The 26,171-nt window shown below is 51.2% G+C and overlaps 1 protein-coding gene across 26 annotated transcripts in view; it reads left to right on the top strand.

The window, feature by feature from the left end:
• The window catches only part of MBNL1 (muscleblind like splicing regulator 1), a 65,780-nt gene that overhangs the window by 21,901 nt on the left and 17,708 nt on the right, over window positions 1-26,171 (top strand). For 15 of the 26 annotated variants that reach the window (XR_014957439.1, XR_014957432.1, XR_014957436.1 and 12 more), the window contains 2 exons: window positions 21,819-22,061; window positions 24,021-24,221. Coding sequence is in view for 15 of the 26 variants with exons in the window: in XM_085588095.1 (XP_085444221.1) it covers window positions 21,819-22,061; window positions 24,021-24,221 (444 nt within the window). In the remaining 11 variants the exon portion in view is untranslated. Of the gene's footprint in view, window positions 1-13,546; window positions 13,699-21,818; window positions 22,062-24,020; window positions 24,222-26,171 lie in introns of those variants that run through there. The other 11 variants (XR_014957438.1, XR_014957440.1, XM_077785766.2 and 8 more) reach the window with 2 other exon arrangements.

The following is a 26,171-nucleotide window of genomic DNA, read 5'->3' as shown; positions in this document are numbered from 1 at the left end:
CTTCTTCTGCAGTGTGATGTTCTCCTCCTGGGCCCCGGGAAGCGGAGCTGGCTGCTGGTGGCCCGTGCTCGGGAGGCAGCTGGAGCAGCTCCTGCAGCCCGTGGCTCAGCCGGGATAGCGCAGCGTGCGTGGGGCAGGAAGGGGCTTACGGCGGCCTCTGCAAATCCTCAGCGTCCCGAGCTTCGCAGTGTGTCTTGTCTCTGGTCAGGGATCAGGGTAAAGCTCTACAGTGCTCTCAGGCCTGAGATGCTCCATCACCCCCAGCCATGGCTTCCCTTGCAGATACTGAAAGGATTTGTTTCTCTGTTGTTCAATTTATTTTTAAATACAGCAATTACATGCATGCAGGGTATTAATTTTAAAAGGTGAAAACAAGATGTTTTTATGCATTAAGCACGTGCTGGAGGTAGGAGCAGAGCCAGGGCTGCCGGTGCCAGGGGGGAGTCCCAGCCCCGCGGTGTCACCACGAGGACGCGGTGGCACCGCGTGTCGGCGAGGCCGGCGGCGGCTGCGCGGTGGCACCGTGGGGATGGCGGTGCTGCCAGAGCACAGGCCTGGCCCCAGAGCCTCTGACCCGTTTGTGGGCGAGGGGCTGTGACTGCCACCACGGCTTTGCTGGTGCAGCAGCACCCGCAGTGTGCCTGGGTTGGTTTCCCAGCAACGTGCGTCTGGCCACCGCGGCCTGACCCCGCTGGCCTGCCGCTTGTCATCGTGAGGATCTGGCCGAAAGGCTGGAAGCCAGCTGCTAGAGCCACCCGGACACGATGTCAGTGGTCGCTGAAAGTGCCTTAAAATCTCGGTGCTGGACGGGGGTGCTGCTGGTGCTGGAGCCGGGCGGCAGCGTGAGCTGGTGTCTGGAAGGGAGGATGGACCGCGGCCTGGCCTGGTTTCCCCAGCCCCGGCAGCGTGACTGGCCCTTCTGCTGCCGTCAGCAGGGCTCTTCGCTTCCTTTTTCAATGCAGGAACTAAGGCTGACCTTTGCCAAGCGCAGCAAGGTCCGTGGGTGATAACCGTGGGTAACGTTACAGCCTTGCTGCGGATCCTCGGAAAGGAGTGTGCTGCTGCCCTGTGGAGTCAGTGCAGGGGCTGAGCCGGGAGCTGGGAAAGAATCTGCTGTTTAAAAATACACTGCTGACCAGAGCTGTTTACTTGTGCTCCTGCTGAAAGGTTTGCCAATGGCTGAGCTGCTGTGTGCTGGAGAGGCTCCTGGGGATCCGGGGCAGGATCCCGCGGTGTCCCGGCGTGGGCCCGGCGCCTGCAGCTGCCAGCGGTCCCCAGCCCCTGGCAGGGTGGGTAGTTAAGCAGCTGTACCATGTACCAGAATACCTCGGGGAAATAGAAAATGGAATATCTCCCTTTGGGGAATTCCCAGTCCAATCGCCATTGCTGAAGCCATTGCTCAGTTTTGGTTTTGTTTCAGCTGTGTCAGTTTTGGTGTGTGCTGTCCAGTCATTGAGTTACCTTGCTGCAATGTCCCAAACTTCAGATGTTCTGCAAAAGCAATTTAGGGAGATGCTGCACCAGCTCTGTCTGGACCTTATAAGGTCAGTCAATACTTCAGTACAGATTAAAAAAGATTTTTGGTTTGGATATTCAAAAGTAATTTTTAATTTTTCAGTAATTCAATATGTAATGTCCTTGTTCTTTACTAAAATAGCAGCACGCTGAAAAATTGACCTTAATGTTAAAATATTTGATTTCTTATTAGTGTATATAATATTAGTATTAATTATACAGCTATTCTTGCATTATCTCTTGAACATAAGACAGATACTTAGTCACTGAATTTTTCTGTACAGACTCCTGCATCTTGGCAGGAGTTGAAATGAGGTGACCTTTAAGGTCCCTTCCAGCCCAGCCCGCTGTGTGATGCTGTGATGTGTCACTCCAAGACCTGGTGTGCCTTAGGAGCGACTGCTGTGTGAGCTGACGTCAGGCAGGTGTGAGTGCTGCAGAGCTGCAGCCCCTGGCAGGACTCCTCCGAGCTGGAGATGGCCCGTGTGCTCGGCTGTATTCGGAACACGGGCAGGCGGAGCAGGTCCTCGGAGGGGACCCTGGGCAGTGGCAGTGCCCTTCGGCGCTGGCCCTGGCCCAGGCGTCCTCTGCGGGCACAGGGACAGAGGCACCGAGTGCGCAGCCGCCGCAGCCAGACTCCAGTGCCCTGCCCTGCCCTGCCGGGAGAGGCAAAAATAGATGCCAGAAGTGAAACTTGCAGCTTGGGTAAAGCGCTTTTTTTTAAATCACCATTTCCCCCTCCTGTGAGATGAAGGCACAAACTGTAGAGGGCTAGAGCCAGGGAAGCTGTGCTGCCTCCCGAGGCTTCCTGCTGTGCTGTGTGGAGCAGTGGCACTGGGCTCTGGACACCTCTCTGGTTGCAGACACGTCCTGTGGGCACACCTGCAGCTGCTCCTTACCTGCGAGCAGAACCAGAATTGGCACTGGGCTCTGGACACCTCTCTGGTTGCAGACACGTCCTGTGGGCACACCTGCAGCTGCTCCTTACCTGCGAGCAGAACCAGAATTGGCACTGGGCTCTGGACACCTCTCTGGTTGCAGACACGTCCTGTGGGCACACCTGCAGCTGCTTCTTACCTGCGAGCAGAACCAGTAGCCGCTGGGGCGAGCGAAAGGCAGCCAGGCTGTCCTGTGACCTCCGAGGTGCTGCAGGAGGTCAGGGCTGGGACAGCCCCAGCGAGGAGATGTTATCATCCCGCTGCCTAATTAGCGCTAATGGAACCTGCGGGGCTGGCCTAGGGCAGCCGTGAATCAAGATGAATGTGTGTGGGATAATCTGGCCCTTAGATATTAGGAAGATAATTTTAAACCAAGAATGATTATGTAGTGTATTCAAATTATGCGCTGGAGCGGCTGAGTCAGCTCCAGCTCTGGCTCTGCCTTGTTTAAATGCCGTAGGATTTTTTTCCTAAATTTGGATGCCTAAAAGCCTGTTAGACTGTCTACAGCAAAAATAATCTCAAGTTCCTAAATCAGGAAGCTGGTTTGCAAAAGAAATTTGATTTTTACCATAATTTTGAAACATTTTTACTTCTTTCTTTTTCTTGGAAAAATAAGCCGAAGTAGAACTCGTTCTGAAATTACGTTAGCTTCGTCAGATGTTCCGATAGATGAGTCATCCGCGTTTCCTGAAAGCTGAGATAAAGATGTCTGAACAATGGGGAGATGGATGTCAGATGCAAATCTTGTGGGAGCTGCAGATGCACCGAGGCCACTGTCACTGCAGCCAGGCTGCCACATGGCCACTGCCAGCCCTGTGCTGGGGAAAGTGTCACACAGCGGAGGGGCAGGGGCTCGGCTGTCCCAGCGCTGTCCCCAGCGCTGTCCCATTGCTGTCCCAGTGCTGTCCCCATTGCTGTCCCAGTGCTGTCCCCAGTGCTGTCCCCAGTTCTGTCCCCATTGCTGTCCCCATTGCTGTCCCCAGCGCTGTCCCCAGTGCTGTCCCCAGTACTGTCCCATTGCTGTCCCCATTGCTGTCCCATTGCTGTCCCCAGTGCTGTCCCAGTGCTGTCCCCATTGCTGTCCCCAGTTCTGTCCCCAGCACTGTCCCATTGCTGTCCCATTGCTGTCCCCAGCACTGTCCCATTGCTGTCCCAGTGCTGTCCCCATTGCTGTCCCCATTGCTGTCCCCAGCGCTGTCCCCAGTGCTGTCCCCAGTTCTGTCCCCATTGCTGTCCCCATTGCTGTCCCAGTACTGTCCCATTGCTGTCCCCATTGCTGTCCCCATTGCTGTCCCCATTGCTGTCCCAGTGCTGTCCCCATTGCTGTCCCCATTGCTGTCCCCATTGCTGTCCCCATTGCTGTCCCCAGTTCTGTCCCCATTGCTGTCCCAGTGCTGTCCCCATTGCTGTCCCCAGTTCTGTCCCCAGCACTGTCCCCATTGCTGTCCCAGTACTGTCCCATTGCTGTCCCCATTGCTGTCCCATTGCTGTCCCCAGTGCTGTCCCGGTGCTACCCTGGCACTGCCCCGCTGTGCTTGCTGGGGCTGCTGTGTTCCCAAACCTGCTGCTTCGAAGTGATCTGACCCTCACGTGGCTTCGGTGGCCGTGGCAAACACGAGTCCCAGCCTGTGGCTTTGGAGATAAGGTGTGCCACAGGTGCTGCGCTTCCAAGTCAGCTTTTGGTCTCTGAAGTTATGCTCCTGCTCAGGCAGCTCCTTCATGTTCAAGCTGGGTGTCCCAATAAAGTGTAAAAGCTTTTTCTGCTCTTTCTGTAACAGCTGGAAAGTCTTAAACTTCCACATATCTCTGCCTTTTTTTTTTTTTTTTTTTTTTCATTATAAGAAAAAGCTGGAATCCAAAAGTGTAAGTCACTTCAGTGATGATGTCTGAGGTTGAAGCTCTGGTGCCTAGTGTCTGAGACCTACCAGCACTTGGTATGATAGTATTTTATCTTTTGATGTAGAAATGTTTATTTTTTAAAATAGAACACCTGAACTCTGTAAAAGTGACTGCCACTTTTTACCAAGAAGGCTTAAAAATATGTAAGTGTATTATTATTATTATTATTATTATTATTATTATTATTATTATTGCTGAAATTAATGAGCATCTTATTTCATCTACCTCAGAGATGTAATTGTTAGTTACTCAAATCTCTCTACCAAAGTCTCTCTACTTTGTCACTACTTAAAAAAAGACTGATTTTTTGGACTTGTTCTCCCTTGTGTGACATTTACCTAAGGGTGCAGAGTAAGAACTCTATTTCATTTAATACAAAGAAAAGAAAATCCCGTGAGCTTATTGCACTAATCATGTTGAGAATGGCAGGTCATGGGTCTGATTCTTCCTCACTGAAGGCAAAAGAAGAACCCCAGAACACCTGAGCAGGTGATTCTTGGGCAGTTTTACCTGTGTGGTATCTGGCATCCCTGGAGCGTGGGGCGGTGGCAGGACTCGGGGTGCAGGCATGAGGTGAGACTCAGGGCTGGGAGGCAGATGGACACATGGCTGATTCCAAGGAAGCTCGTAAAGCAGTAACCCTTGGCAAAAAATGAAAACATAAACAATGTTCAAATTCCTAAGGTCTGATTTGCCATTTTTCTCCTCTCCAGCTCGTGTCTGCCAGCAGGCTGAGCTCCAGAAGAGGAAGCAAAGGGAAAAGTGGCAAACACATCGAGAAAATGGGGCAATTGTTAGGTGGAGTGGCAAACAGTCCATTAGCAAACCAAACAATTGAAAGCACGTGTGTTCCTCTGTGGGAAGATAGATGGTGTTTTGAAATCTTATCAGGTCTTTGGACAGAGGAGTTACAACTAACTACAGCCTTCACAGCTCATTTTACAGTTTCAGCTCTGCCTTTCTGGCAGAAAGAAATTAAGTAGAAATTAAAACATTGCACTGCAGCATTTGCGCTGTCATTTCTTAAAGGCTGCGCATAATAGAAACCAGCGTGGGCTCCTGTTACAGTCAGGAACTCTGCTGGGCATAGTCAAAATCTGTAAAATTCTGAACTGCTGTGCAGGGAAGATGTAAAGAAGCATAAAATAAGAAAACCTCATGTCCAGAACATTCAGACATTGGTCCCAAGTGTTAACTGAGTGATCAGGAGCAGCCTGTGAGGCCTGTCTCCTTCCCAGGATGACCCCAAGTGTCTGTTTTTCCAAATACAGATGCCTTGTTGCCAAGGCTCACTGAAATTTGTTGGAAGCAACAAATTACATTCAAGAGCGAATGATCACATCTGTTTTTTGACTTTGGAGAAATGCTGGTGTTTCTTTGTTGGGACTGCAGAGCCTTGTTAGCCCAGCTGGATGTTATTTAGGAACTACTGCTTAGGAGTCTGCGCCTCGTGCCAGGAGCTGCTCCCGTGTCCGATGCCTGGGAAGGAGCCTCTGCTGCAGGTGAGCGGGCGCAGCCAGGGCGAGGCCACAGCCCTCCTCCAGGTGCACACATCCCTGCAGAGGGAAGCAGCAGGGCTCTGGGCTCTGGGCTTTGGGCTTTGCCAGGGTCAGGCCCGTCAGATGCTCCGTGCTGGGCTGTGCTCCTGGCAGAGCCTCGCGGCGGCCGGGCTGGGGCTGCTCCTGCGCCGGGGCTGCATAGCAGCACTCAGCCAGCCCCTAGGAAATAACAGGAGCTGCTTTTATCCTGATCCAGAGGTCTGCCTTGTCCCTCGTTTCACAGTGCCACTAGGAGGATTACTGCTGTTGAAATAAGATTTAAGTTGGCAGTGAATCGGCAGGTCCTGAAACACAGGATTATGCGAGTAAGAAAACCCTTGGGTTCACGGTTGAATTTATTGAAATACTTATGACTTATCCTCTTCATTAGGAAACATCTCAGGACTTAACTGATGCAGAACACACACTGAGGTAGCTGAAAGCACTGCGATATTTGATGAAATAAAGGAAAATACATCTGATGAAGTGGATTTTTAAAGAAGAAATCCAGTGTAGTGCTTCTGGAGGGCTTTGCCCTGGCACTAGCAAGCTGATTCCTCAGATTGCCTTTTTGTTATACTTCAGTCACTGGATAAACTTCTCAGCTCTCAGCCCTGGAGATCCCAAAAAGGTCTCTGTCTGTTCAGAGAGGGGATGGTGGGCTCTGATGGGAGAATGCTGATCTTCCCAAGTTTGCTGACGGGAGCAGGAGTGGGGAAGGGGCCGGCTGGGGAACAGGTCTGGATCCAGCTTCATCTCAGAGCACTTCAAGTCCTGTCAAGTTCCTGGAAAGACTCTCTTCAGCTCCAGATTTCTCTGGACCATTCCTTACTTGGCAAAATAGTACAGAGACTTAGCAAAAAGAGAAAGAGTGCTGTTTGAAAAGAGGAGCACTTCTGGGAGAAAGCATTGGTGCGATTTCACTGAATTTGTATGGGTTAATTCCAGGCTTCCATAGAGAAATAAATGGTTGTGAGATTGAGATTTAAATCTGAAAGGGAGGAATTGCAAAGTATGGAAATTGTCCTTAGTGTGTGTGCACACTGCCCACTCTGTGGGAGGGCAAGTGCCCACGTGTGCTCAGGGGACCAGGAGGCAGCTCACATAGAGGGGGAGCTGTGAGGATGTGGAGGTGGGTGGCTGTGAGGCCACCTCTGTTGGGGGATATACCTGTGGGACCAGGAGGAGCAAACATTCCATGGAATCTGAGCTGGAGCAGGGCAGTCTGAGGTTGGGGTGGGTCATGGGCAGGAGCTGGCTCCGGCTCCAGGGGTCTGTGGTGTCCCTGGGAGACAGGGTTTGTGTGTGGGCATGCTGGAAAACCCTGCAGTCCTGGGGCAGGCAGCAAAGCTGGGGGAGCTGCAGGTGTAGTAGGTAGCTACCACTTTGCAGGAGTAATACTCATTGTTTTCTGCTCGCTCTTCATCCTGGTGGGACTCAGGCTAAAAACCTGTACAGGTTCAGTGCTGCTATTCAATACTGGGCAAGGAGGAGGTTGTGTTTTTTTTAATTTTAGAGCATCTTTCCAGCCTTGTCTGGCTCAGGAGAGAGAATTTGTGTAGAATTCGGCGTCAGCAGGCAGCAGCTCAGAGTACATTGTGCCACCGGAGGCAGGCCGAGCTGCAGCTGCACAGGCTGCTGGTTCTGCTGTCCCGTCCCCTTCCTTACAGTGAGTCAGTGTTTAGAGCCAGCTGTGCATGGGAAATTGTTCCTGGAATTCTGCTTGCTTTCTGGTTGTAGAGTGCATTCAGAAAATCATCTGCATTGACATACCATTGCTTGTCTGGTGCCCTGGTAAAATTTTCCCTGCAGTGAGCTGAGTCAGGAGGCAGCCTGGATGTCTACAGTGGCTGTAACCAAATAAAAATGCAGGTGAGCTGGGAAAGCCCCTGGCTGGGCAAACCAAAGGGTTAAAGACTTCCTGCTCACTGAACACTCCTTAGAGGAAACAGAAGAGTCTACTAACAGAAGAGTCTGCTTGTTGTTTTTTGCACCTTGTGTCTGTGGAGTAGAATGAGGTGCTTCCCTTGGGCAAGGGATGGATGGATGGATGGATGGATGGATGGATGGATGGATGGATGGATGGATGGATATGGCAACTTCAATTCCAAGTAAAGTACCTTAAAATGCAAAGTTCTTGTTGACAGTGGAACACAAGGAATCGTATCATAGTAAACAAATTAACTTGTGATTTGGATTTCCAGGTGATACTGGAAGGCTGTGGGGGGTTGGTCAGTCCAGGAAACACCTCACCAGGCTGGGCGTTTGTTGCAGCAGTGATGGTGTGTGGAGCTGCAGCTGGCAAAACAGACGTGCAGCACAGAGTGAGTTCACTGCAGCCACGACAGGGTTTGGGTTTGTCTCCATGGCTGCACTGAACAGGAGGAAACGGGGGATTTTTTATGAGAAAAAGTGAAAAAGGTGATTAAGTCTCTAACTAGAAGAGAAGACAAGGCAGAAGAGAGAAAGAAATTAAAGTGTGGGACAGAAGAGAGACAAAAGGCTGAAGAGGTCAGATGCTGTTTTAGCACCTGGCAGATAACACAGGAGAGAGGGCTCTGTCTGAAGTGTGTGAGCACATGGGAGGGGAAGGGGAAACACAAGCCAGGGAGATCAGGCGATACCAGAGATATATGTGTGCTGACAGGCTCCAAGATTCCTTGACAAAGTGTGTTTATTCCCACGTTCTGCCAGCTTTTTGCAACAGGTCTTTTGCACCTAGTTCCAAACATGGTTGCTGGTGTGATTAAATATATCTGAAGAGAAAAATAACATTTGCAGATGGATTTTCTTTTTTCGACCGTGAAGAAAAGCACACCTCGTTTTGCCTTGGAATCCTTTGGCATTTGGCTTCATTAAGTCCGGCACTGAAAATCAGAAGGGAAGTGGAGTCTCCTGTTCATGTTTAGTCCATTGGCTAAACACATTCCAATGTTTGTAACAATATAAAATATTTCTGCGCAGCATTTGTCACATATTTATGGTTTAGATGTTTCCGGTAATTTTAGATATCTAAGGAATTAGACACTGAAAAAGTAGCAACAGTGGAAGGTTGAAATTACTTGTTATACTTGTCAACTGTTCTGCTCTGCTCAGTTCTGCACACACTGTAGGCTATTGGTGTGTGTGTGTGTGTGCTAGTATATTATATATATGTCTGTATGTATATTACTCCTCCAAGTGTTTTTAGGCTGTGTGTTTTGTGTGTTGACTTTTGGTTTGTATGCAAAAAGGAGCATTCAGAACTACAAAGACCTTTTGTGAATTAAGAAGCTACTTTATGCTTAAAAAAATTTAAAATTGTAGTTGCTAAAGATACACTCGTGTTTAATATTTAAAATCTGGAAAGCATTGCTGGATTTTATCATTTTCTGGAGGTCAGTTGTCCAGCACCATCTGTGGTTGTTCCATTCTTTCTTCTCTGTTTTGTTTAAATGACAAATAATTAAGTGTTACTGAGTGACTGCTCAAGTTCTGTTTGATCACCTGACAAATTATTTGGTTCAGCTTCTGCTCCTTAATGTTGTGTAAAAGCTGTCTGAGCCCTGGGAGCTGCAGAGGCAGGGATTCCCAGAGGCTGTGGTGCCACAGAAGAGCAGGATCAGCTGTTGGGAACAGGACATCTCCAGCGCCTTGGAATGCTGGGGTTCTGAGCTCTTGGGCATAATGGTGAGCAAAGCTGTCCCTGTCACCTTGTTCTTTGTAGGGAGGTTGTGGGGTAGAAAGTTCTCGTTTTCTATTTCACTACTTTGCTGTTTTACTACTTTTAGAGTGAGACAGGTCTCACGTAAAAAAAGCAAAATAGAGCAATTCAATATTTGTTTTATCTCCTTTTAATACTCAGAAACAAGTTGTTTCCTCTCACAGATCTAAGTGAAATATATTAAAAGAGAATTCAGGTTTTTGAAGAGCAAGCACCTGTAAGGCAGCCCTGCAACCCAGCCCCGAGGCTGTTGCTCTCATCTCTGGAGCTTTGATTCTGCCTCACACATGCTGAACTTGGGGAAAAAGTGCTTCTGCAATGAGATCATGATACGCCAGTCCTCCCTCTGAATGTTCCTGTTTGTTTCATCAGCTCTGTTGGCTCCCACACATGGAAAGTTTTTCATTTCCCACCAGCTATGTGGCTGAACACTTGAAGTGCGAGCGTTTGAGTCTTCAGGTCACACACACACAGAGTATCTGCAGAGGTGGCATTTCCTGTAGCTCAGCGTGTGCCTAGCTAGTGACACTGCCGAAATGTCCTACAGCGACATCAGACTGCCAGGAGCAGAAGCCACAGAGGCATTTAGGGTGGAGAACCCCTCCAGGATCATCGAGTCCAAGCTGTGCCTGATCCCCACATTGTCACCCAGCCCAGAGCACTGAGTGCCGCATGCAGTCATTCCTCGGACACCTCCAGGGTTGGGGGCTCCATCACCTCCCTGGGCAGCCCATGCCTGGCCACCCTTTCTGAAAAGAAATTCTTCCTGGAAATGCTGCTTCCTGCAGAAAGTCTGCATCTGTAAAACAGTACTCCTCTTTCCTTTGTGCCCTTGCGTTGGGGTTTTGTTCCTTCCTCCCGGGTGAGCTCCTGCTGGGATGGGTGCTGGAGCCGAGCTTCCCTCGGCAGGAGCAGAGCACTGCTGCTGTCTGCACAGCCCTGCTTTGGGACAGGGCATGGCAGCTGTCAGTGCCCCTGTGAAAATAAACAGAGGGAATTCTGACCGCAGAGCAGTGCTTGGCATATTTTGTGGTTATTTAACTTTAGAAAAATAAATCCTGACACCTGTGTACTGCTCTGCTCACAGCGTGGCGAGGGCAGGTGGATCTGCACCTCTGTGTTCTGCATGCCCATGAGCTCTGCGAGGCCTTACAGACACTGAAAAGCAGCTTCTGCTGTTTGTGTGTTCTTTCTGCTCCTCCGGTGTCATTGTCACATATTTCATAAGCTTTTCTGAGTGTTTTTCTCCTCAGTGTGTGACTGACAGAGTTGAGCTTTTCCAGACTTTTGCATCAAATATTCACCCTGCAGCCGCATTCCTGAGCACACAGAGGCTCTCACCTGGTCCTGCTCTGTTAAGTATTTGTTCTAACAAGGAGTTGCGTTTTTAGAAGTAAAGCCTATGCAGAGGCTTTAACAGAGGGAGGCTGGAGAGCTCCTGAGAGCAAGCAATGTTTCCTGGTAGCTGTAATTATATTTGCACTGCACTGGTGTGGACAGAGCAGAGAGATACTGTCTTTATTTGCACACTGCCTTACAGTAGGTCTTTTGTTCTGTTATTTTGCTATCATTTTGTTTCATGTGAAAGTCAGTGAGTCCAAACCTCTGGGGTGGAAGGTAGCAGGGATGCAGAGTGTGTAGTTACAGCAGCACTGCCTGTTAGAGATGCTTAAATGAGTACGCAAGTCCATCAGACAGCTTTGTGAAATATTGATCTGCAGTATCAATGTTAAGAGGCCTGGAAAGCACTTAGTGCAGGAAATTATTCCTGGGCTGTATGAGAAAAAAGCCTGTGCTGATACAGGGCCTGTTGAGCACTGTTCCAGAAGCACAGTGGCAGTGGTGCTGCGTGTGACTCCCAGTGCTGCTGGCGGGGCCTCCAGCCCTTCCCTCCTTCCAAGGGTGTTTATTTGCTTAGGAAGCTTTTACTGGGCCCCATGCACACCTGATGTGTCAGCCTTTGTTTACCCACGACACTTTCCCTTTCCTACCTTGCTTGCTTCAATTTGTTCTTTGTTAAAGACTTTCAACTCTCCATTCACCTTGTGATGTTGAATGCATCAACATTTTTTGGTATAATTTTTTTGTCCCTGAAGTCTGAATTACTTAGATTGATCCAACCTATATGAGTTTTCGAACTATAAACTTAGTTTAAGTTTTCTTAAATTTCTCTTCTGCTATACCCTTTGTTATTTATATCCTTTTCTTCCCTCACTTGCCTAAACAGTAAACTATTACTCAAGCTTGTCATCAGTTGGCCATGTATTGGTGGCTTTCTTTGTCTAGCTTCTAATTACTTCAAGTTCGCCTTTTCTCTTGCCTCTCTGGATGAAGTAGTAAAATCTTGGGTTTGTTTTTCTAGTCCCTTTACTAACACCCAGTGCTGTTATGCCCTCATCAGTGACGGACAGACCATATTTCAACAGTAATGATGCTTGCGTTGCCATCAGGAAAATGTGATCTTCCTTTGAGCTTTCCTCCCCACTCCTGAGGCTTCTGCAAAGTGCCTCTGTGATTGAATATCAGCTGGCTTGAGAGCCACCAGACCATGGCAATTCCATCACCAGCACCGTGTTCTCCGAGGGACTGTTGCTGGTGTTTTCTTGTCCACCCCAAACTGAGCTGCTGGGGTGTTCCCTGTGCTGAGGAGGAGCTGGGTCTGTGGGCTAACGGGGTCACAGTTCCCCTGGGGGAGCCTGTGCATCACCCTGCAGTGTGTGAGTGCAGGGTTTGGTGCAGTGGGGCACCCAGGGCAGTGCCCACGGCCAGGGCAGTGCCCACGGCAGGGTGTCCATGCCTGCCCTGCCTGTGCAGGACCCTGCAATGTGTGTGCAGGGTTTGGTGCAGTGGGGCACCCAGGGCAGTGCCCATGGCCAGGGCAGTGCCCACGGCAGGGTGTCCATGCCTGCCCTGCCAGTGGAGCGCCGCTCCCGTCCCAGCCCTCCCATCTATCCCGGTGTTCCGGCGCTCCGCTCCCCTCCGCCCCGCTCACATGCTCACTTTTTTTGTCCAGAAGTGACTAAGCTTCCTGTTATTCCACTTTGTCAGTTTTTCCCCAATCCTGCTGTCGTGTTGGGCAATATTTACTTGCCAGCAGCTTCCTCTGCCGCTGTCCCACTGTGCTCCGTCCCGTTCCCACTTGCCTCTTTATTTGCTACTTGCAGCCCTTGGGGATGTTCGCTTTCCATCCGTTGGACTTACTTCCACTGAAGGCAGGGTGTGTAAAGAGCTGTGAAGCCCAGGAGAGCGTTCCCTGGGTGCTGCAGGAATGCACTGGGCACTGTTTGGTCTGTGGAGGGAGAGCTGCACTTGGGTTCACCATGTGCGCTCGCCTGGCATGGGCGCAGCCGGGCGGCATCGCAGCGCTGCCCTGAGCTGTTCCTGCTGATGGGCGTGTTCGTGTGTACAGGGGCGCTGCTCCTGCTGACGGGAAGCCACGGGCACGCCAGGATTTGGCAGGCTTTCCTTGGGATGGTGGGAATGGAAGGAGCTGCTCAGGAGAGGGTTTCCCTCCGGAGCTCCGGGGGCAGCCTGGAGGCACTGGCTGGTGCCATGGGCAGGCGGAGGTGATGGTCCCTGCGTGCTGGGCACGGTGGCAGGGTGGCAGTGGCTGGAGGTGTCTTGGAGCTCTCCCAGCCCCACGTGGAGCCCTCTGCTCCGAGGCACGGTGGGCAGGCGGGTAGGGATGTCCCCAGCCCAGCACCCTGCCAGCTCCTGCACCTGGCCCCACCACGTGCCTCCGCTGGGACCAGCACAGCAAACAGCCACCAGTGCTGCTGGTGTAAAAATAACACCTCAGGAGCAATAAACAAGCTATTTTTGTGTATTGGGGTGGCCATGCAGAGCTGACTCAGGGCCTCGCCTTGCGCTGCCACCGAGGGCTTATTCAGACATCCTGGGCATTCGGACCAGCTGGAGGCACTTCCCCCGGTGCTGGCAGGGTGGGACGGTGCCAGTGGGGCCCGGGAGGTGCCCGTGTCCCGAGAGGACAGTGCTGCTGTGTCACAGACAGGAGACATCCCAGCGCCAGGTCCTCGGGTCCCCAGCAACATGGTCGGGTCCTGCTGGAGCTGCTGCTGGCTCGGGTGGTGCTTGTGCCCAGGTACAATTAATTACATGCAATTTCAACAGGTGGGGAGGGAAACTTTATCTGCAAGCAAATAGGGACAGAACTCATAGGAAATGAATAGTGCCTGGCAGAGATTGGGTGTGAAAACTGACACATAAATGTCACAGCATGAAAAACAGGTTCTTGTTCACAGAATTAAACCACTCATGACCCTGAGGCTACAGCAGGGCTGGGTATGCCAGGGAAAGAGCATCTCTCCTTTGTTTTACTCTTTTGTGGCACTTTATCACTACAAGTACTAATTTTAATTGTTTTACCTTGCACGTACCCCTTGAGGCTCCATGGGTTTCATGGTGGTGACACATGCAGAAACGAAGGCCAAGGCTAACAGTTCAACTTACGTGATAATTATGATATGGTAGAGAGTAAAGGGAGAAGAGCTGTGTTTGTCTGTCTTGCACATTTAAGGAAAGATGCAAGGTTAGTTTTTGTCAGCCTCATCTTTATCTTTTAATGATTGTTCTTTGATTTTCACTTGAAACTAGACAGTATGAGCTTTAAAAAAAAAAAAATTCGAAGTGACCAGGGGTACTTAATTGCTAGCCAACAGAAGGAAGGAGGCAAGGTGTGGGATAGGAGGGGGGTGTGGTGGTCCCTGGCAGGGGCACACAGGGGGAACTTGGCAGTGTCTCAGGGGGATGTGGTGGTGCCCCGGGGTGGGACATGGCAGTGCCCTGGGGTGGGCACCATGGTGCTGGGGCTGCTGCTGAGCTGGGGGTGCCTTGGGGCTTGTGCGTTGCCCTCGTAGGTGGATGTGGCTGGGTTCATTGATTCCTCCTGAATTGCTGATTAAGGGTCTCCTTTCTGCCACAGGTCCTGGGAAGCTGCGCTGACTGATTTTAAAGGGGTGTTTTGTAGGAAATCACTGTCTTGTCAAAAGTTCCCTCTTGTGGAAAACAGATGGAATTTTTTCTTAGAAGTTGTTAAAGATTCCCTGGTTTTGCTTTGGTTGTTTTGGTTTTGTTTTTTTTTTTCCAAAAGAGAAATTCTTCAACTTTATTTAGTTCCTAAACTTTTTGTTGGACAATAGCAGTGCTTTCTGCCTTACTCAAGTGTGTTTGTGGGTTTGTCCTTTCAGTCACAGTGGGATTCTGGCTGGAAGAGGTGTCCACTGGCCTGATGTGTCCTGTTACTGGAAGCTCTGAGTTGTTTTCCTTCCATTCCTATGTAAACTCTCGTCCTTGGGGTTTGCAGGGAAGGCAGGGCAGCACTGGCCATTCTCACACACCTCAGTCAGTGGCACTGTGGTGGTGACAGTCAGGGACCTTCACTGTCAAACCTGTGGCTCGCCCTGTGCTGCTCTAGGGGTCTCGATTTCCACCTTCTGCCTGCTGTGATGGGCTTCAGTGGCCCTCAGCCCCCTGTGGAAATTGATCTCCAAGCTTCGTGTTTAGTGGTGTGGTGACATCAGACTAAACTGAGCTCCAGTGCCCTGCTCCAGCGCACCCTGTGCACCCTGCCTCGTGCAGCAGCCTGTGCTGGGTGCCAGGGGTGCTGTATTGGCCTCTCTTTTGTTTTATTACTGAGTACTCTGAATGGCCTTCATTTGTTTATCATATAAGCAAACTGTACAGAAAAGCCAGAAGTGTCACATTTTTGGTTGCCAGAGGCAGAGCTTGGTGTCAGCTAGCTGCCAGAGGCAGCCTGTCTGTGGGTATGGCACCCACGCCAGTGTCCCTGCTGCTCTGAAAGGCTGTGGGTTCTGTAATGCCCAAGAACCTCTGTCCCAGTCCTGACAGCTCTCCCACCACCTCCACAGCCACTCGGGGTTCTTTGGCAGTACTGGAGGTGTGCAGTAATTAAGTAGAAGGGTTTGGATGTCACTAAGCAGCATCTGTCCATCTTAGGCAGGTTATTGTGTTGTAAAACATCTCTTGCCATTTGCAGTCGGGGACCAGGAGCTGTTTGTGTCCCTGGGAATCAGGTCACGTCTCCGAGCTCCTCTCAGGGATGTCACAGGGTGCCCTGCAGCCCGTGGGCTCCCGGCAGGGGAACGTGCTGGGTTTGTTCTGTCGGGTGCCAGCAGAGCGCGGGGGTTTCCGTGTGCCATTGCCGAAAGAGAGTCAGGATCACTCCTCATGCTGCCAGCTCAAACGTGTGCTCCTTTGTACACTTGCTTGTGCTGGGAACGCAGCTGGTGCTCTTCAGGTGCCAGCAGCCCCTGCTCCCCCGTGCCATGGACCTGCTCTGCTCCTGTGTGCAGGTACCTGTGCTGGTGCTGTCCGCCTGGGGAGGGCTCACTGCCTGCTTTCCACATTCTGAGAAAAGTGCCACCTCGGAGCAGAGCTCAGGATCATTTGAAATCATATCTCCAGGCTTTGGCGTTGATCCTCAGAACAGTTCCCGTTTGAGCTGACCCTGGCTTCAGAAAACTTATCTGTAACGATAGGGCCAGGTCTTCTCTGTGAGGGTGGTGAGTCTGGTGAGGCCCTGGCACAGCTTGACAGAGTAGCTGTGGCTGCCCCTGGAACCCTGGAAGTGTCCAAGGCTGGGTAGGACAGGCTCAGAGCTGCCTGGGGTAGTGGAAGGTGCCCTGCCCATGGCAGCAGGATTGGAACTGGGTGATCTTTAAGGTCACTTTCAACCCTGACAAGTCTGTGACTCTGTGATGCTATGAAATGATACTCTGTGATGCTATGAAATTTCACAATTAGAGCTTTTCCCCTCAGAGTGCTTTGTTTCACCTGTGCTCAGTTGTAAACTCAAATCCTTTTTTGAAATTAAGTTTAATAAACTTCCCAAATTTCAGTCAGAATTTATCATTTAACTTCACTTGAATAGAATGATATTTTGATACTTTCCCCACTGATGTTGGGGAATTAATTTTTTTTCAGTCAATATATTTTCCTGACAAATGTATTCTAATAATATTTAAATGGTATTTAAAACAGCATGTCAAGATACTGTACTTGCTAAAAACAAGGAAAAAATATAATTAAAAGGATAACAAGAAAATCAGGAGAGGTATAATTCTTGTATAAACTCTGTCAATAAAACCCCCAAAGTGTGGATGTGCTGGCATTTCAGGACTGGGTTGCAGCAGTGCTTTCCAGTGTCTGGGGCGTGGGCTGCAGTTCTCAGCAGTGCTTTTAGGGCAGGCTCTGTGCCATGAAAACATCAGAGCTGCCAGGCACGGAGCTGCAGGAGGCCGGTGCTGTGCTGTGGCAGCACGGGCGGTTTGTGGCCCTGACGGTAATTCTGGGGCACTCGGCGCTGCCCTGGTGTGCGCCGGGCACGCAGGGAGCGGGCACTGCTGTGCTCACGCCAGGCTGGGGACAGAGCCCCCGGGAGCTCCCTGTGCCATCTGCTCGGGAGCTGAGATGTCAAACAGCGCCGCAGTGAAAATGCCCTGCTGAAGGTCCTGCCTGCTGTCAGGGTGGCAGTGCACCCAACTAAGGGGGGCTTCTCTCTGCCCCTCTCCCCCAGTCCTTGCGTTGGAGCCTGTGCACCCCTCGCCCGTGTGCACATCTGGAGGGGGTTGTTCTGTCCCTGCTCACATCAGTGCACGTGGGGGATGCGGGTCCTGCCCTGTGGGACAGGGGATGCCAGGCTGGGGGTATGTGGTGTCTCTGGCAGCTAAAGGCAGCTGCCAGGGGTGCCCAGCTGCGGTCCCGGTGCAGCGGGTGCCCGTGATGGGCTCAGTCCCGAGCTCTGTGCAGAAGGATGGGCACACTGATGGATGGGCCCTCACCCCTCTCCTGCTGCTTATCTGCTTGGTCTGTTCAGGGCAAATTCCTGGTGAGGGCTCTGTGCAGTGCTCTGTGTCCTGCCTGCCGGGTCACTGTCAGGGGATTACAGCTGTGAGCAGGATTTGGATGACAGCAATCCCAGTGCCTGCTCAGCATCCCTCTGTCCTGGCCACTTGCAGCTGGGCACCGTGGCAATCTGCACCGATAAACAGATTAAATCTGCCCTGTGTTTTACTTGATCCGGACAGAAAGTCGTAGTCATCTCCTCTTAAATTGTGGGTCATTGCATGCCTGAGTGAGCACCATTTGGGTTACCAGAGATGCCTCTAAAAGGATTTGGCAGCACTGGAAGAGCTTGTGGCTCCCAATGGTGCTGTGAGCCCCGTGCTGCCCCTCGGGCTGGGGGGAGGCTGCTCTTTCTGCACCCCTGGAAAAACGTAATTCCCTCGGGTCCTGGGGTACAGCACTGCCTAGGGGCAGGTGGGAGGAAATGAAGTGTTGCTCAATCCCAGGCGACAGTTTGTGTGTCCTGGGAGTGTCAATATAAATATTGATGGATTGATACGTATGTGGTGTCTATACAGACATGGGGATATACAAACATTTGTAGTAATACCAAGATCAACCACATCTTGTATTGAATATTTATACAAATGTTAAAACACATACATTTTAAAATACATAAATATAAATAAAATGTATAAAAGTTAGAGAATTTATGTAAGTACTTGTATGCCCATATGTAGTTGATGCATTTGCTCATGCTGTTATGAAATGAGAATTGGGGTCATTAGAGGTATCCTAGCAGCCACCTTACCCTGAGTCAGGGTGGCTAGGGCTGGAGAGGTGCTGAGTTGACATCACTGTGGGTGCAAAGAAAAGTGGCACAGGTGTGAACGTCACCATCTGCATCCGTGTCCCCATCCCCATCCTCATGCCACTGTTGTGGCACTGGGGATCATTCTGTGCTTCCCTGGGGCTGGGGAGGAGGAGGGACCCACAGACAGCAGGAGCAGCAGGGAGGGTTTTGCTGCTGAGCTGGTGTCTTTCCTTCTGTTTCCTGCTGGCAGTCTGCTTGCTCTGTTTGCTTTTTTGTTTCTTTTTTTAAATCCTGTTGTATTTCATGGCAGTAGGACAACTCCGGTAGGAGTGCTATTAGCTGTGCAAGCCAAATGATCCATTAGAGGGGTTGAGGCTTTTATGTACAAGAGTCGCACACAGAGACGTCATTAAGTGGTCACTTTGGTGTGTTTTCACATGAAAGGATTCACTTTAAAAACTGTCTGCGGAGTGCTGCCATCAGTATCCCTGTGCCGCAGCAGCAGCCCTGGGGGGAGCTGAGGGGGCTCCACAGGGGTGATGCCCTCACCTCCTTGCCCTGAGATGTGTGTTTGCCCTCAGCTGGCATTCTGCTTGCTCTGAGAGTTCTTTGGGAGTGTCCAGACCCAGAGCCCCTCCATGGGAGGCTGTTGGGCTGTGAGCTGGGGGAGCTGCAGGGTCTGGAGGGCGAGCACTGCCCCCAGCTCTGGGTTTGGCCCTGAACCAGCTCTGGTTACGGTGTGGGACCAGCTCTGGGGAGAGGCCCCGGTGGTCCCACCGCGTCGGGCAGGGGCAGGGCTGGGTGCAGGGACCCCTCCAGCAGGCGCTGGGCTTGTCTGCAAACAGGCTGTGCATCAGCTTTGTGGAGGCTCAGTGACTGCAGCCCTGCCTCTCACTGCCTCAGAGGTGTAAGTCATGGGCTGCAGGCAGCCAGGCAGGCCCTGGGATACATTAAAAAGCTTTCTCTGAACGTGGCAGGCAGCCTCAACACGCCTGCAAACAGTTTATTTTTAAAAAGGAAACCATAGCTTACATGGAGTTAAATGTTTTCCGGTAAAACACATGGGCCAGGAGGAATAGTTTTACCATTTACAGGCAATGGTTGATGGTACGCAGCAGCCATCCATCGTCCTGCTCGGGTCAGGAGGGATTTGTGCTCGATCTGTGCTCCTGGCAGAGGGAGCTGTTTGTGTGTTTGTTTTGGAGCAGGAGCGTGCCGTGTGTTCCAGCTGCACTGCCGAGCGTGGCTGCTGGTTCTGCAGCTCTGGCAGCCCAGCCCGGGGGAAGCAGCCCCCGCAGAGCCCCCAGAGAGGGAACACGCAGCTCCAGCACCCTCCGAGCATCCCCACGTGGTTCAGTGAGTGGCAGCTCTGCCAGTCATTAATTACTGCTCAGCAGTGATGGGGTGGTGTGTTCACGCAGGGCAGCTGGGATGTGTAGCGCTCACTGGAGTCTCTGTTTGCCACAAGGAGGTTCTTCTTCTGTTTTTAGGAGGTAGGCCGTTCAGTGTTAGAGGGTTGTAGGTCTGACCATGAATAGCCACTTCAAATTACAGAATCACAGACTCGGCGAGTAAAGGAGCTTGCAGTCTAAGAAGAGAATCCCAAGAAAGCTTTTGTGTTATTAAATATGCAATTAGGGTGTTTTCTGGAAGGAGATTATTATCAGAAAGCAAAAATTGCAGTTGTATTGCTAACATTTACTGTGGGATGTTAAAAACAGGGTGTGCTATACTTCCCAGAAATCTGGTGTTGTGGGGAAGAGCCTGGTGGTGACCACACAGAGATGGGCACGCTCCTGTTCACCTGTGTGCAGGTCTGAAAAACCCAGATGTACTGACATCATCCAACACACCTGTCAGAGAAGCCAAGTCTTCTAGAAATACCCTGGATTTTCAGAATGTAGAATTTTGGAAATGATTTTTCCAAGGCGTGATTGGTCATTTTCTTTTGTCCGAGTTTGCTGTGTTTTCCACGATTCTGAGTGTTCACACAAAGCACCTTGTGCTTTGTGGGGAGTAGCTGGGGATGCTTCTGCCCTGTGGGAGGGTGCCTGGGAATGGGTACAAGTTCCTGCTCCCCTGAAAGCAAGGTGAAAAATCCTCCCAGTCCAAGTCCTGATCACCAGACCATGCTGAGCCCTGTGCTGCACCCGATGAGGCGTCACAGGAGGCTGAACACAGCAAGGTCAGGCACGTCCTGCTCCCATCCGGAGTGGATGGCATTTTTTCGTTTGTGACAATGAAAGTGAACTATACAGAGCAGGAAATAAATCTATTATAAACACCAAAAAAAGAAATGGAGAGGCAGCATGAGATTAAAAGATTTACTGCTGCAAGGAGAGTCACGCTTCAAATAAGAGTGAGGAGTTTGCGTGGCAGCTGCTGCAGACACGGCGCTGTCCAGAGGGGCTGAGCTGAGCTCAGCAGGCACTGCCCGACCCTGCTGAGCCCAGAGCTGGGGCAAAGCACCCCGTGAGACTGCTGGGACACCGAGGCACCCAGCTGGCCCTGAGGGGCGTGCTGGGGAGCCTCGGGAGCATTTGTCCAGAGTTTCAGTCCAGTAGGATTGGGTTAATCCCCTGCTCTGCTGGTGTGGCCCATCAGGCCACTGCAGCATCCCCTGCCACCTCTGAATTTTCTCAGTTATAATAGTCCTTTTGTAATGATTGGAGGAGAGTTCAGAGAAGGTTCAGAGAGATGAAGATCTGCCTTGAGCTCTGCGGGCTGCAGTTAGCAGGATCCGGTGGCAGGGTGATTGGGAGCTGCGGGGTCAAGGGGTGAGCGCTGCCCATGCTCTGGTGACATCTGTGCCCCTGGCTTGCAGCTTCCAGCTCCTGGGCGCTCTGTGCACCATTTGTACAGGTCCATGAAATAAAAGTGAAGCAGGAAACCCTGCTCCCAGACAGACAAATCTGCATTTCTTCTGGGAAATGTGCTAAGATCTGTAAATTAAAAAAGATTGAAGGTTAAAGGTGCCCTGAGCTCCAGAGCTACATGCAAACAAGGAGGATGTAAGTGTTTTGGTAGTAGCTGGTGGTAGCAAAGCATAAGCACGGTTTACCTGGGGCTGGGGTGTTTTCTGGTAGTCTTTGAGTAAATAGCTTTCCTTAAAGACCATCGCCTAGGTGGATAGAAATGCTGGTCTCAATAGGGAAGCAGCGAGGCTGCTTGTTTCCTGGGAGCCAGAGGACATTGCATTAGATCACAGGAATGATTTTTTATGGCTGTAAAGCATTTGAGTGTATGAAGTACACTGAGTGGTTGGGGTGTACAACACGTACTGCCAGGGTTTGAATCTCATCCAGAGAGCTGTGGAACAGCCTTAACCCCAGCACTGAAATGAGGACATTGAGTTAAATCTGGGTTTCAGAATCAGGTTGGTTAACTGCTCTGATTCCAACAACACATGCTGTAATTCCATGTTACCCATTTAGCAGTAACTGGCTCTGACTTTTACATTGTGCTCATTTAAGATCTCTTTTTCCAGGTATGTGGTAAGTGTGTCTGCTTGTGTCTGCTTTAGCTCGTGGCATAAGGAACAAAGATGCAGCTTCTAATCCTACTGTGTCCATTCTCTTCTTCAGGGCCGATGTTCAAGGGAAAACTGCAAATATCTTCACCCACCACCACACTTAAAAACGCAGCTGGAGATCAACGGCCGCAATAACCTGATCCAGCAGAAGAACATGGCCATGCTGGCCCAGCAGATGCAGCTGGCCAATGCCATGATGCCCGGAGCCCCGCTGCAGCCCGTGGTACGTGGGGTCCCTCAGGAGCTGGGGCTGAGTCCAGGAAGCACAGGCTTCCCACCAGGAAATCCCACCAAGGTTGGGAATGGGAGAGGAACCAACTGCACTGAAATGCCCCTCTGTATGTCTTGTGTTGCTTAATTCTGCCTTGCCTGAAGTAATGTTTTTAATTAATTTCAGTAATCTTGAGTTATTTTATCTTTCACGACTTTATTCTCAGAGTTTGGAAAGTGAGTGATCTGCATGAGATTTTCATTTCCTTTGCAATATTATGTGCTCTAGGAACCTCCTGGCTTTGAGAAGATGCCCACTGGGTGTTTTCCCTTCACTCAAGGGAACTTTCCCATTGAGTTGCTTGCTGGAACTGAGCTTTAGTTCAGAGGGAGGTAGGCTCAGCTTGAGCATGGCTAGTGCATCAGTCAGTATGAGCCCACCCAGCAGCAGAGAGCTGGGCTGGCTCTGTGCCTGGCCCAGAGTGGCCATGTGCAGATGGGGCTGGAGGACAGGGGGTATCCCCACTTGGACTGTGCAGCACATCACAATGTGCTTGTGAGCTTCAGAGCAATGCCAGCTGGCTCTGATAGCTGCTGCTGTTCTGCAGTGGTCAAAAGGCTGCAGGATATTTATATTGCTAGAAAATAAGCTCAGTAGGAAATAAATGGGGTAGTCTTATTTGCCGTACAGCAGGCACACAGGTGTCTGTCTGAGGGTATTGGGCTGAAATCAAACACCAGCATCTCTTAAGTTACACACTAACAGACTGGTTCTATTTTGAAGTTCATTATTACATAGCTGATAAACCAGTAATGAAAAGTGCAGTTAATTAATAGTGTATTTAAGAGTAATATTTAATTTCCTGTAATATTTGCCAGGTTGTTTCCCATTCACATGGATGAAGAATCATAAGCATTGCAGAAATTATACCCATTTACACAACCCTCATTCTGCTTTCTCCAGTAATCCCTGCATGTTTTTGTTCATTATTTCCAACGTCTCTTGCTTCCAGACAATTCAGTCATTTCCTCAGGAATACAGAAACATGTGCTGTTCTCTGCTGTCTGCCTTAAATTGATATGAAACAGAGAAAGAGTTGTGTTAAATCTGTAGTTGTTTTTCCCTCTAAAAAGTAGTTGGGGAAAATAACCTAAATGCCTCGAGTAACTTTATTTAGATAGTGAAAGACAAACACTCCTGGCTGAATTTTATTTGGCAGTTACACTGCATTTGGGGGCAGGAGTGTTATTTAATCCTTGCCGCAGTGTAGCAGCTCTGTGTTGGGTTTTCACAGCATTATTTGGGCTCTTCACACCCACAAGGGCATTTGACTTTTTTTTGAAAACATGCAAACAAACAAACAAAATCATATTTGCATGTGCTCTTTCTTCCACTGGTTTAATGTTTTAGCCTAACTAAAGCATCTCCCTGATGCAGTGAGTGTCTGAGTATCTGCATGGCCAGGCTGCTGGAGTCTGTAAAACAGGAGGATTGTGGCTGTGAAACCCCCGGAGTTCCTGAGCCAGCTCTAGCTGCAGCAGGGTCAGAAAAGCTTTGCCTGTGCCTGAAGTCGAGTGTGGTTGATGTTTTGTCAGGGCTCTCAGATGCCTTTTCCCCAAGAGTCAGTGTTGTACCTGCTGTGGCCAGGTCCCCTGTGACCCCACAGAGCATCTGTTACTCAGTGTGGCATTGCTGGAGGGTGAATGCACTGTGAGTTTGCTCCAGGAGCTGCCACGTGCTGCGAGTGTTCAGGGAACCTGGAGGAGGAGAGCCCGCAGGGGCTGGAGGGAACGTCTGTCCCGTGCTCTGGCTCACGTGCAACAACTGCACGGGTGTTCCCTGACCCACAAACACAACAAGTGCTCCTTTCCGGGCAGCAGCAGAAGCTCAGCTCGTTCAGCAGCAGGGCATGGCCAGGGAGCTGTTTTGGTCCGGGCAGCAGCAGAAGCTCAGCTCCTTCAGCAGCAGGGCACGGCCAGGGAGCTGTTTTGGTGACAGCGTGGCACAGCAGAGTTCAGCGTGTCTTTCCCTGTCTCCCTGCAGCCCATGTTCTCCGTTGCGCCGAGCTTAGCCACCAACGCGTCAGCTGCCTTCAACCCCTACCTGGGGCCGGTGTCTCCGGGCCTGGTCCCCGCCGAGATCCTGCCCACGGCGCCGATGCTGGTGACGGGAAACCCCGGCGTGCCCGTCCCTGCCGCCGCCGCCGCCGCCGCCCAGAAGCTGATGAGGACAGACAGGCTGGAGGTAGGAGCTGCGTGGTGCAACTTACTCTCACCAGTGCTGTCATTTATTATGTCTTTAGGTAGGAAATACCTCCCTTGTGAAAGCAAATAATGCAGGTTTCACTTGGGCTGTAATGTTGTATCTGACTGAGTGATTATTCAGTAAGTTCAGGCTGCCAGTCTGCTTCTGAGCCTCCCTTGCAGAAGGAAATGGGAATATTGAGGAATGATCATGGCAGCAGCAAGGGTGCCACGAAGCTGTTAGTGTGTGCCCAGAAGGTGCTAACATGGTGGGGCACAGCCCCTGAGCGCTGGGGAGAGATGCAGAGTGCAGAGAGCTGCAGCTGCTGGGCTGCAGATAACTCGGCCTCTGGCTCCGGGCACACGTGCCCACGCTCCCCTGCCGGCCTCCCGCACCTGCCTTATCACCCTCGCTACAACCCTGACAAGTGTCAGTGCTCTCGAGCTGCTGCTCTCCCTTGCTCCCAATCTTTCTTATCTGAAAGGCCTGACAGTGTTCTCGGCACCTTATCGGTGCTGTGGCAGCGTGGGCGGGGAGCCAGGGACCAGGGACGTGCCGCCAGCTGCCGTGAGTTTGGGGCACAGCCTGTGGGCACAGCCTGAGAGCTCAGCCTGACAGCATAGAGCTCAACCTGAGAGCTCAGCCTGAGAGCATGGAGCACAGCCTGGGAACATAGAGCGCAGCCTGAGAGCTCAGCCTGACAGCATAGAGCTCAGCCTGAGAGCTCAGCCCGTGGGCACAGGCTGAGAGCTCAGCCTGAGCATGGAGCACAGCCTGAGAGCTTGGGGCACAGCCTGAGAGCACAGAGCTCAGCCCGTGGGCACAGCCTGAGAGCAGGTGCTTGGCAGCCCTAGCTGGGTCTGCTGGTTAAAAGGCAGCCATGGGGGAGGCTGAGCAGCCAGGCTGCCCTGCTGCCAGCCTGGTGTGTGCTGGGCACGGCGGGGTGAGGGCTCGAGGCTGCTGCCTCCTGCACGGCTGCTGCTGCTCTCCCTCCTGGCACTGGGTCTGCTCACTAAGCTCAGGGAGCACGCTGGGAGGAGCAAGAACGATCTCTGTTTTATGCAGCCTACTGTATTGTACCTCTGTTCTTTCTGCCTGTGCATCTGCACTAGCAGGGGTGAACTCTCCTTCCAAGGGAAATTAATTCCTTTTCCTTAGCTGCATCCCTGACTGACGAGCTGCTGCTCAGAAGGGGCGAGCTGGGAGCAGTGTGGAGGATCATCTGGCAGCCAGCATTTCCCGCTGCTGCTGTCACTATTCTCAGAGCTCACTTCACCACAGGTCACCCTCCTGTGGGATCACATCATTTCCCTTTTTAGAGATGTTTTCCCCGAGGGAAGCGTTCCCCAAAGCACGCTCAGATTGCAGGGGAGGCAGCCATGCCGGGCTCTGAGCTGGCACACAGGTGGCTGCTGGAATCACCCAGGGATGTTTTTCCCTTGAGGACTGTGTTTCATGATGGACACCTGCCAGAGGTGGATTAAAACCAAAATGCAATTAGGTAAATTCATAAATAAATCATAATGGATTTGGAAATTAGTATGGAGAGGAGAATACCTATGGTGGGAACCCCTTGAGTTGTGCTGCCAAGATCAGCTGCTGTGTTTGATTGTGCCTCCAGCCCTGCAGTGCCCGTGGGCTGGTCAGGGTGGGACATGAGGGCTCAGAAGCATCCTGGTCATAAGCAGGATGTACCACTGTCCCCAGGCACCCTGGAAAGCAGGGACACCCCTTTGTGTGCCCCTCCAGGGCAGCCCTGGTGCTGGCTGCAGGCTGTGAGCGCTGTGCACAGGGAGCTGATGTCACCTGGGACCTCGGCGTGCAGGATTGGGCCCTCTGGAAGCTGCCTTCTCTTGATATTGCTGTTCAGAGAAGTGGTGCACTGCTGAGCCAAACTCCTCTGCATGAGAGGGAGATGCTAGACTAGCACTCTTAGGGTCACAATACTGT

This window comes from Lonchura striata, chromosome 9 (assembly GCF_050655825.1).
Source record: "Lonchura striata isolate lonStrDom1 chromosome 9, ASM5065582v1, whole genome shotgun sequence".
Taxonomy (NCBI): Eukaryota; Metazoa; Chordata; class Aves; order Passeriformes; family Estrildidae; genus Lonchura; species Lonchura striata.
Note: the sequence above shows the minus strand (reverse complement) of the source record. Positions and strands in the feature narration are given on the sequence as shown.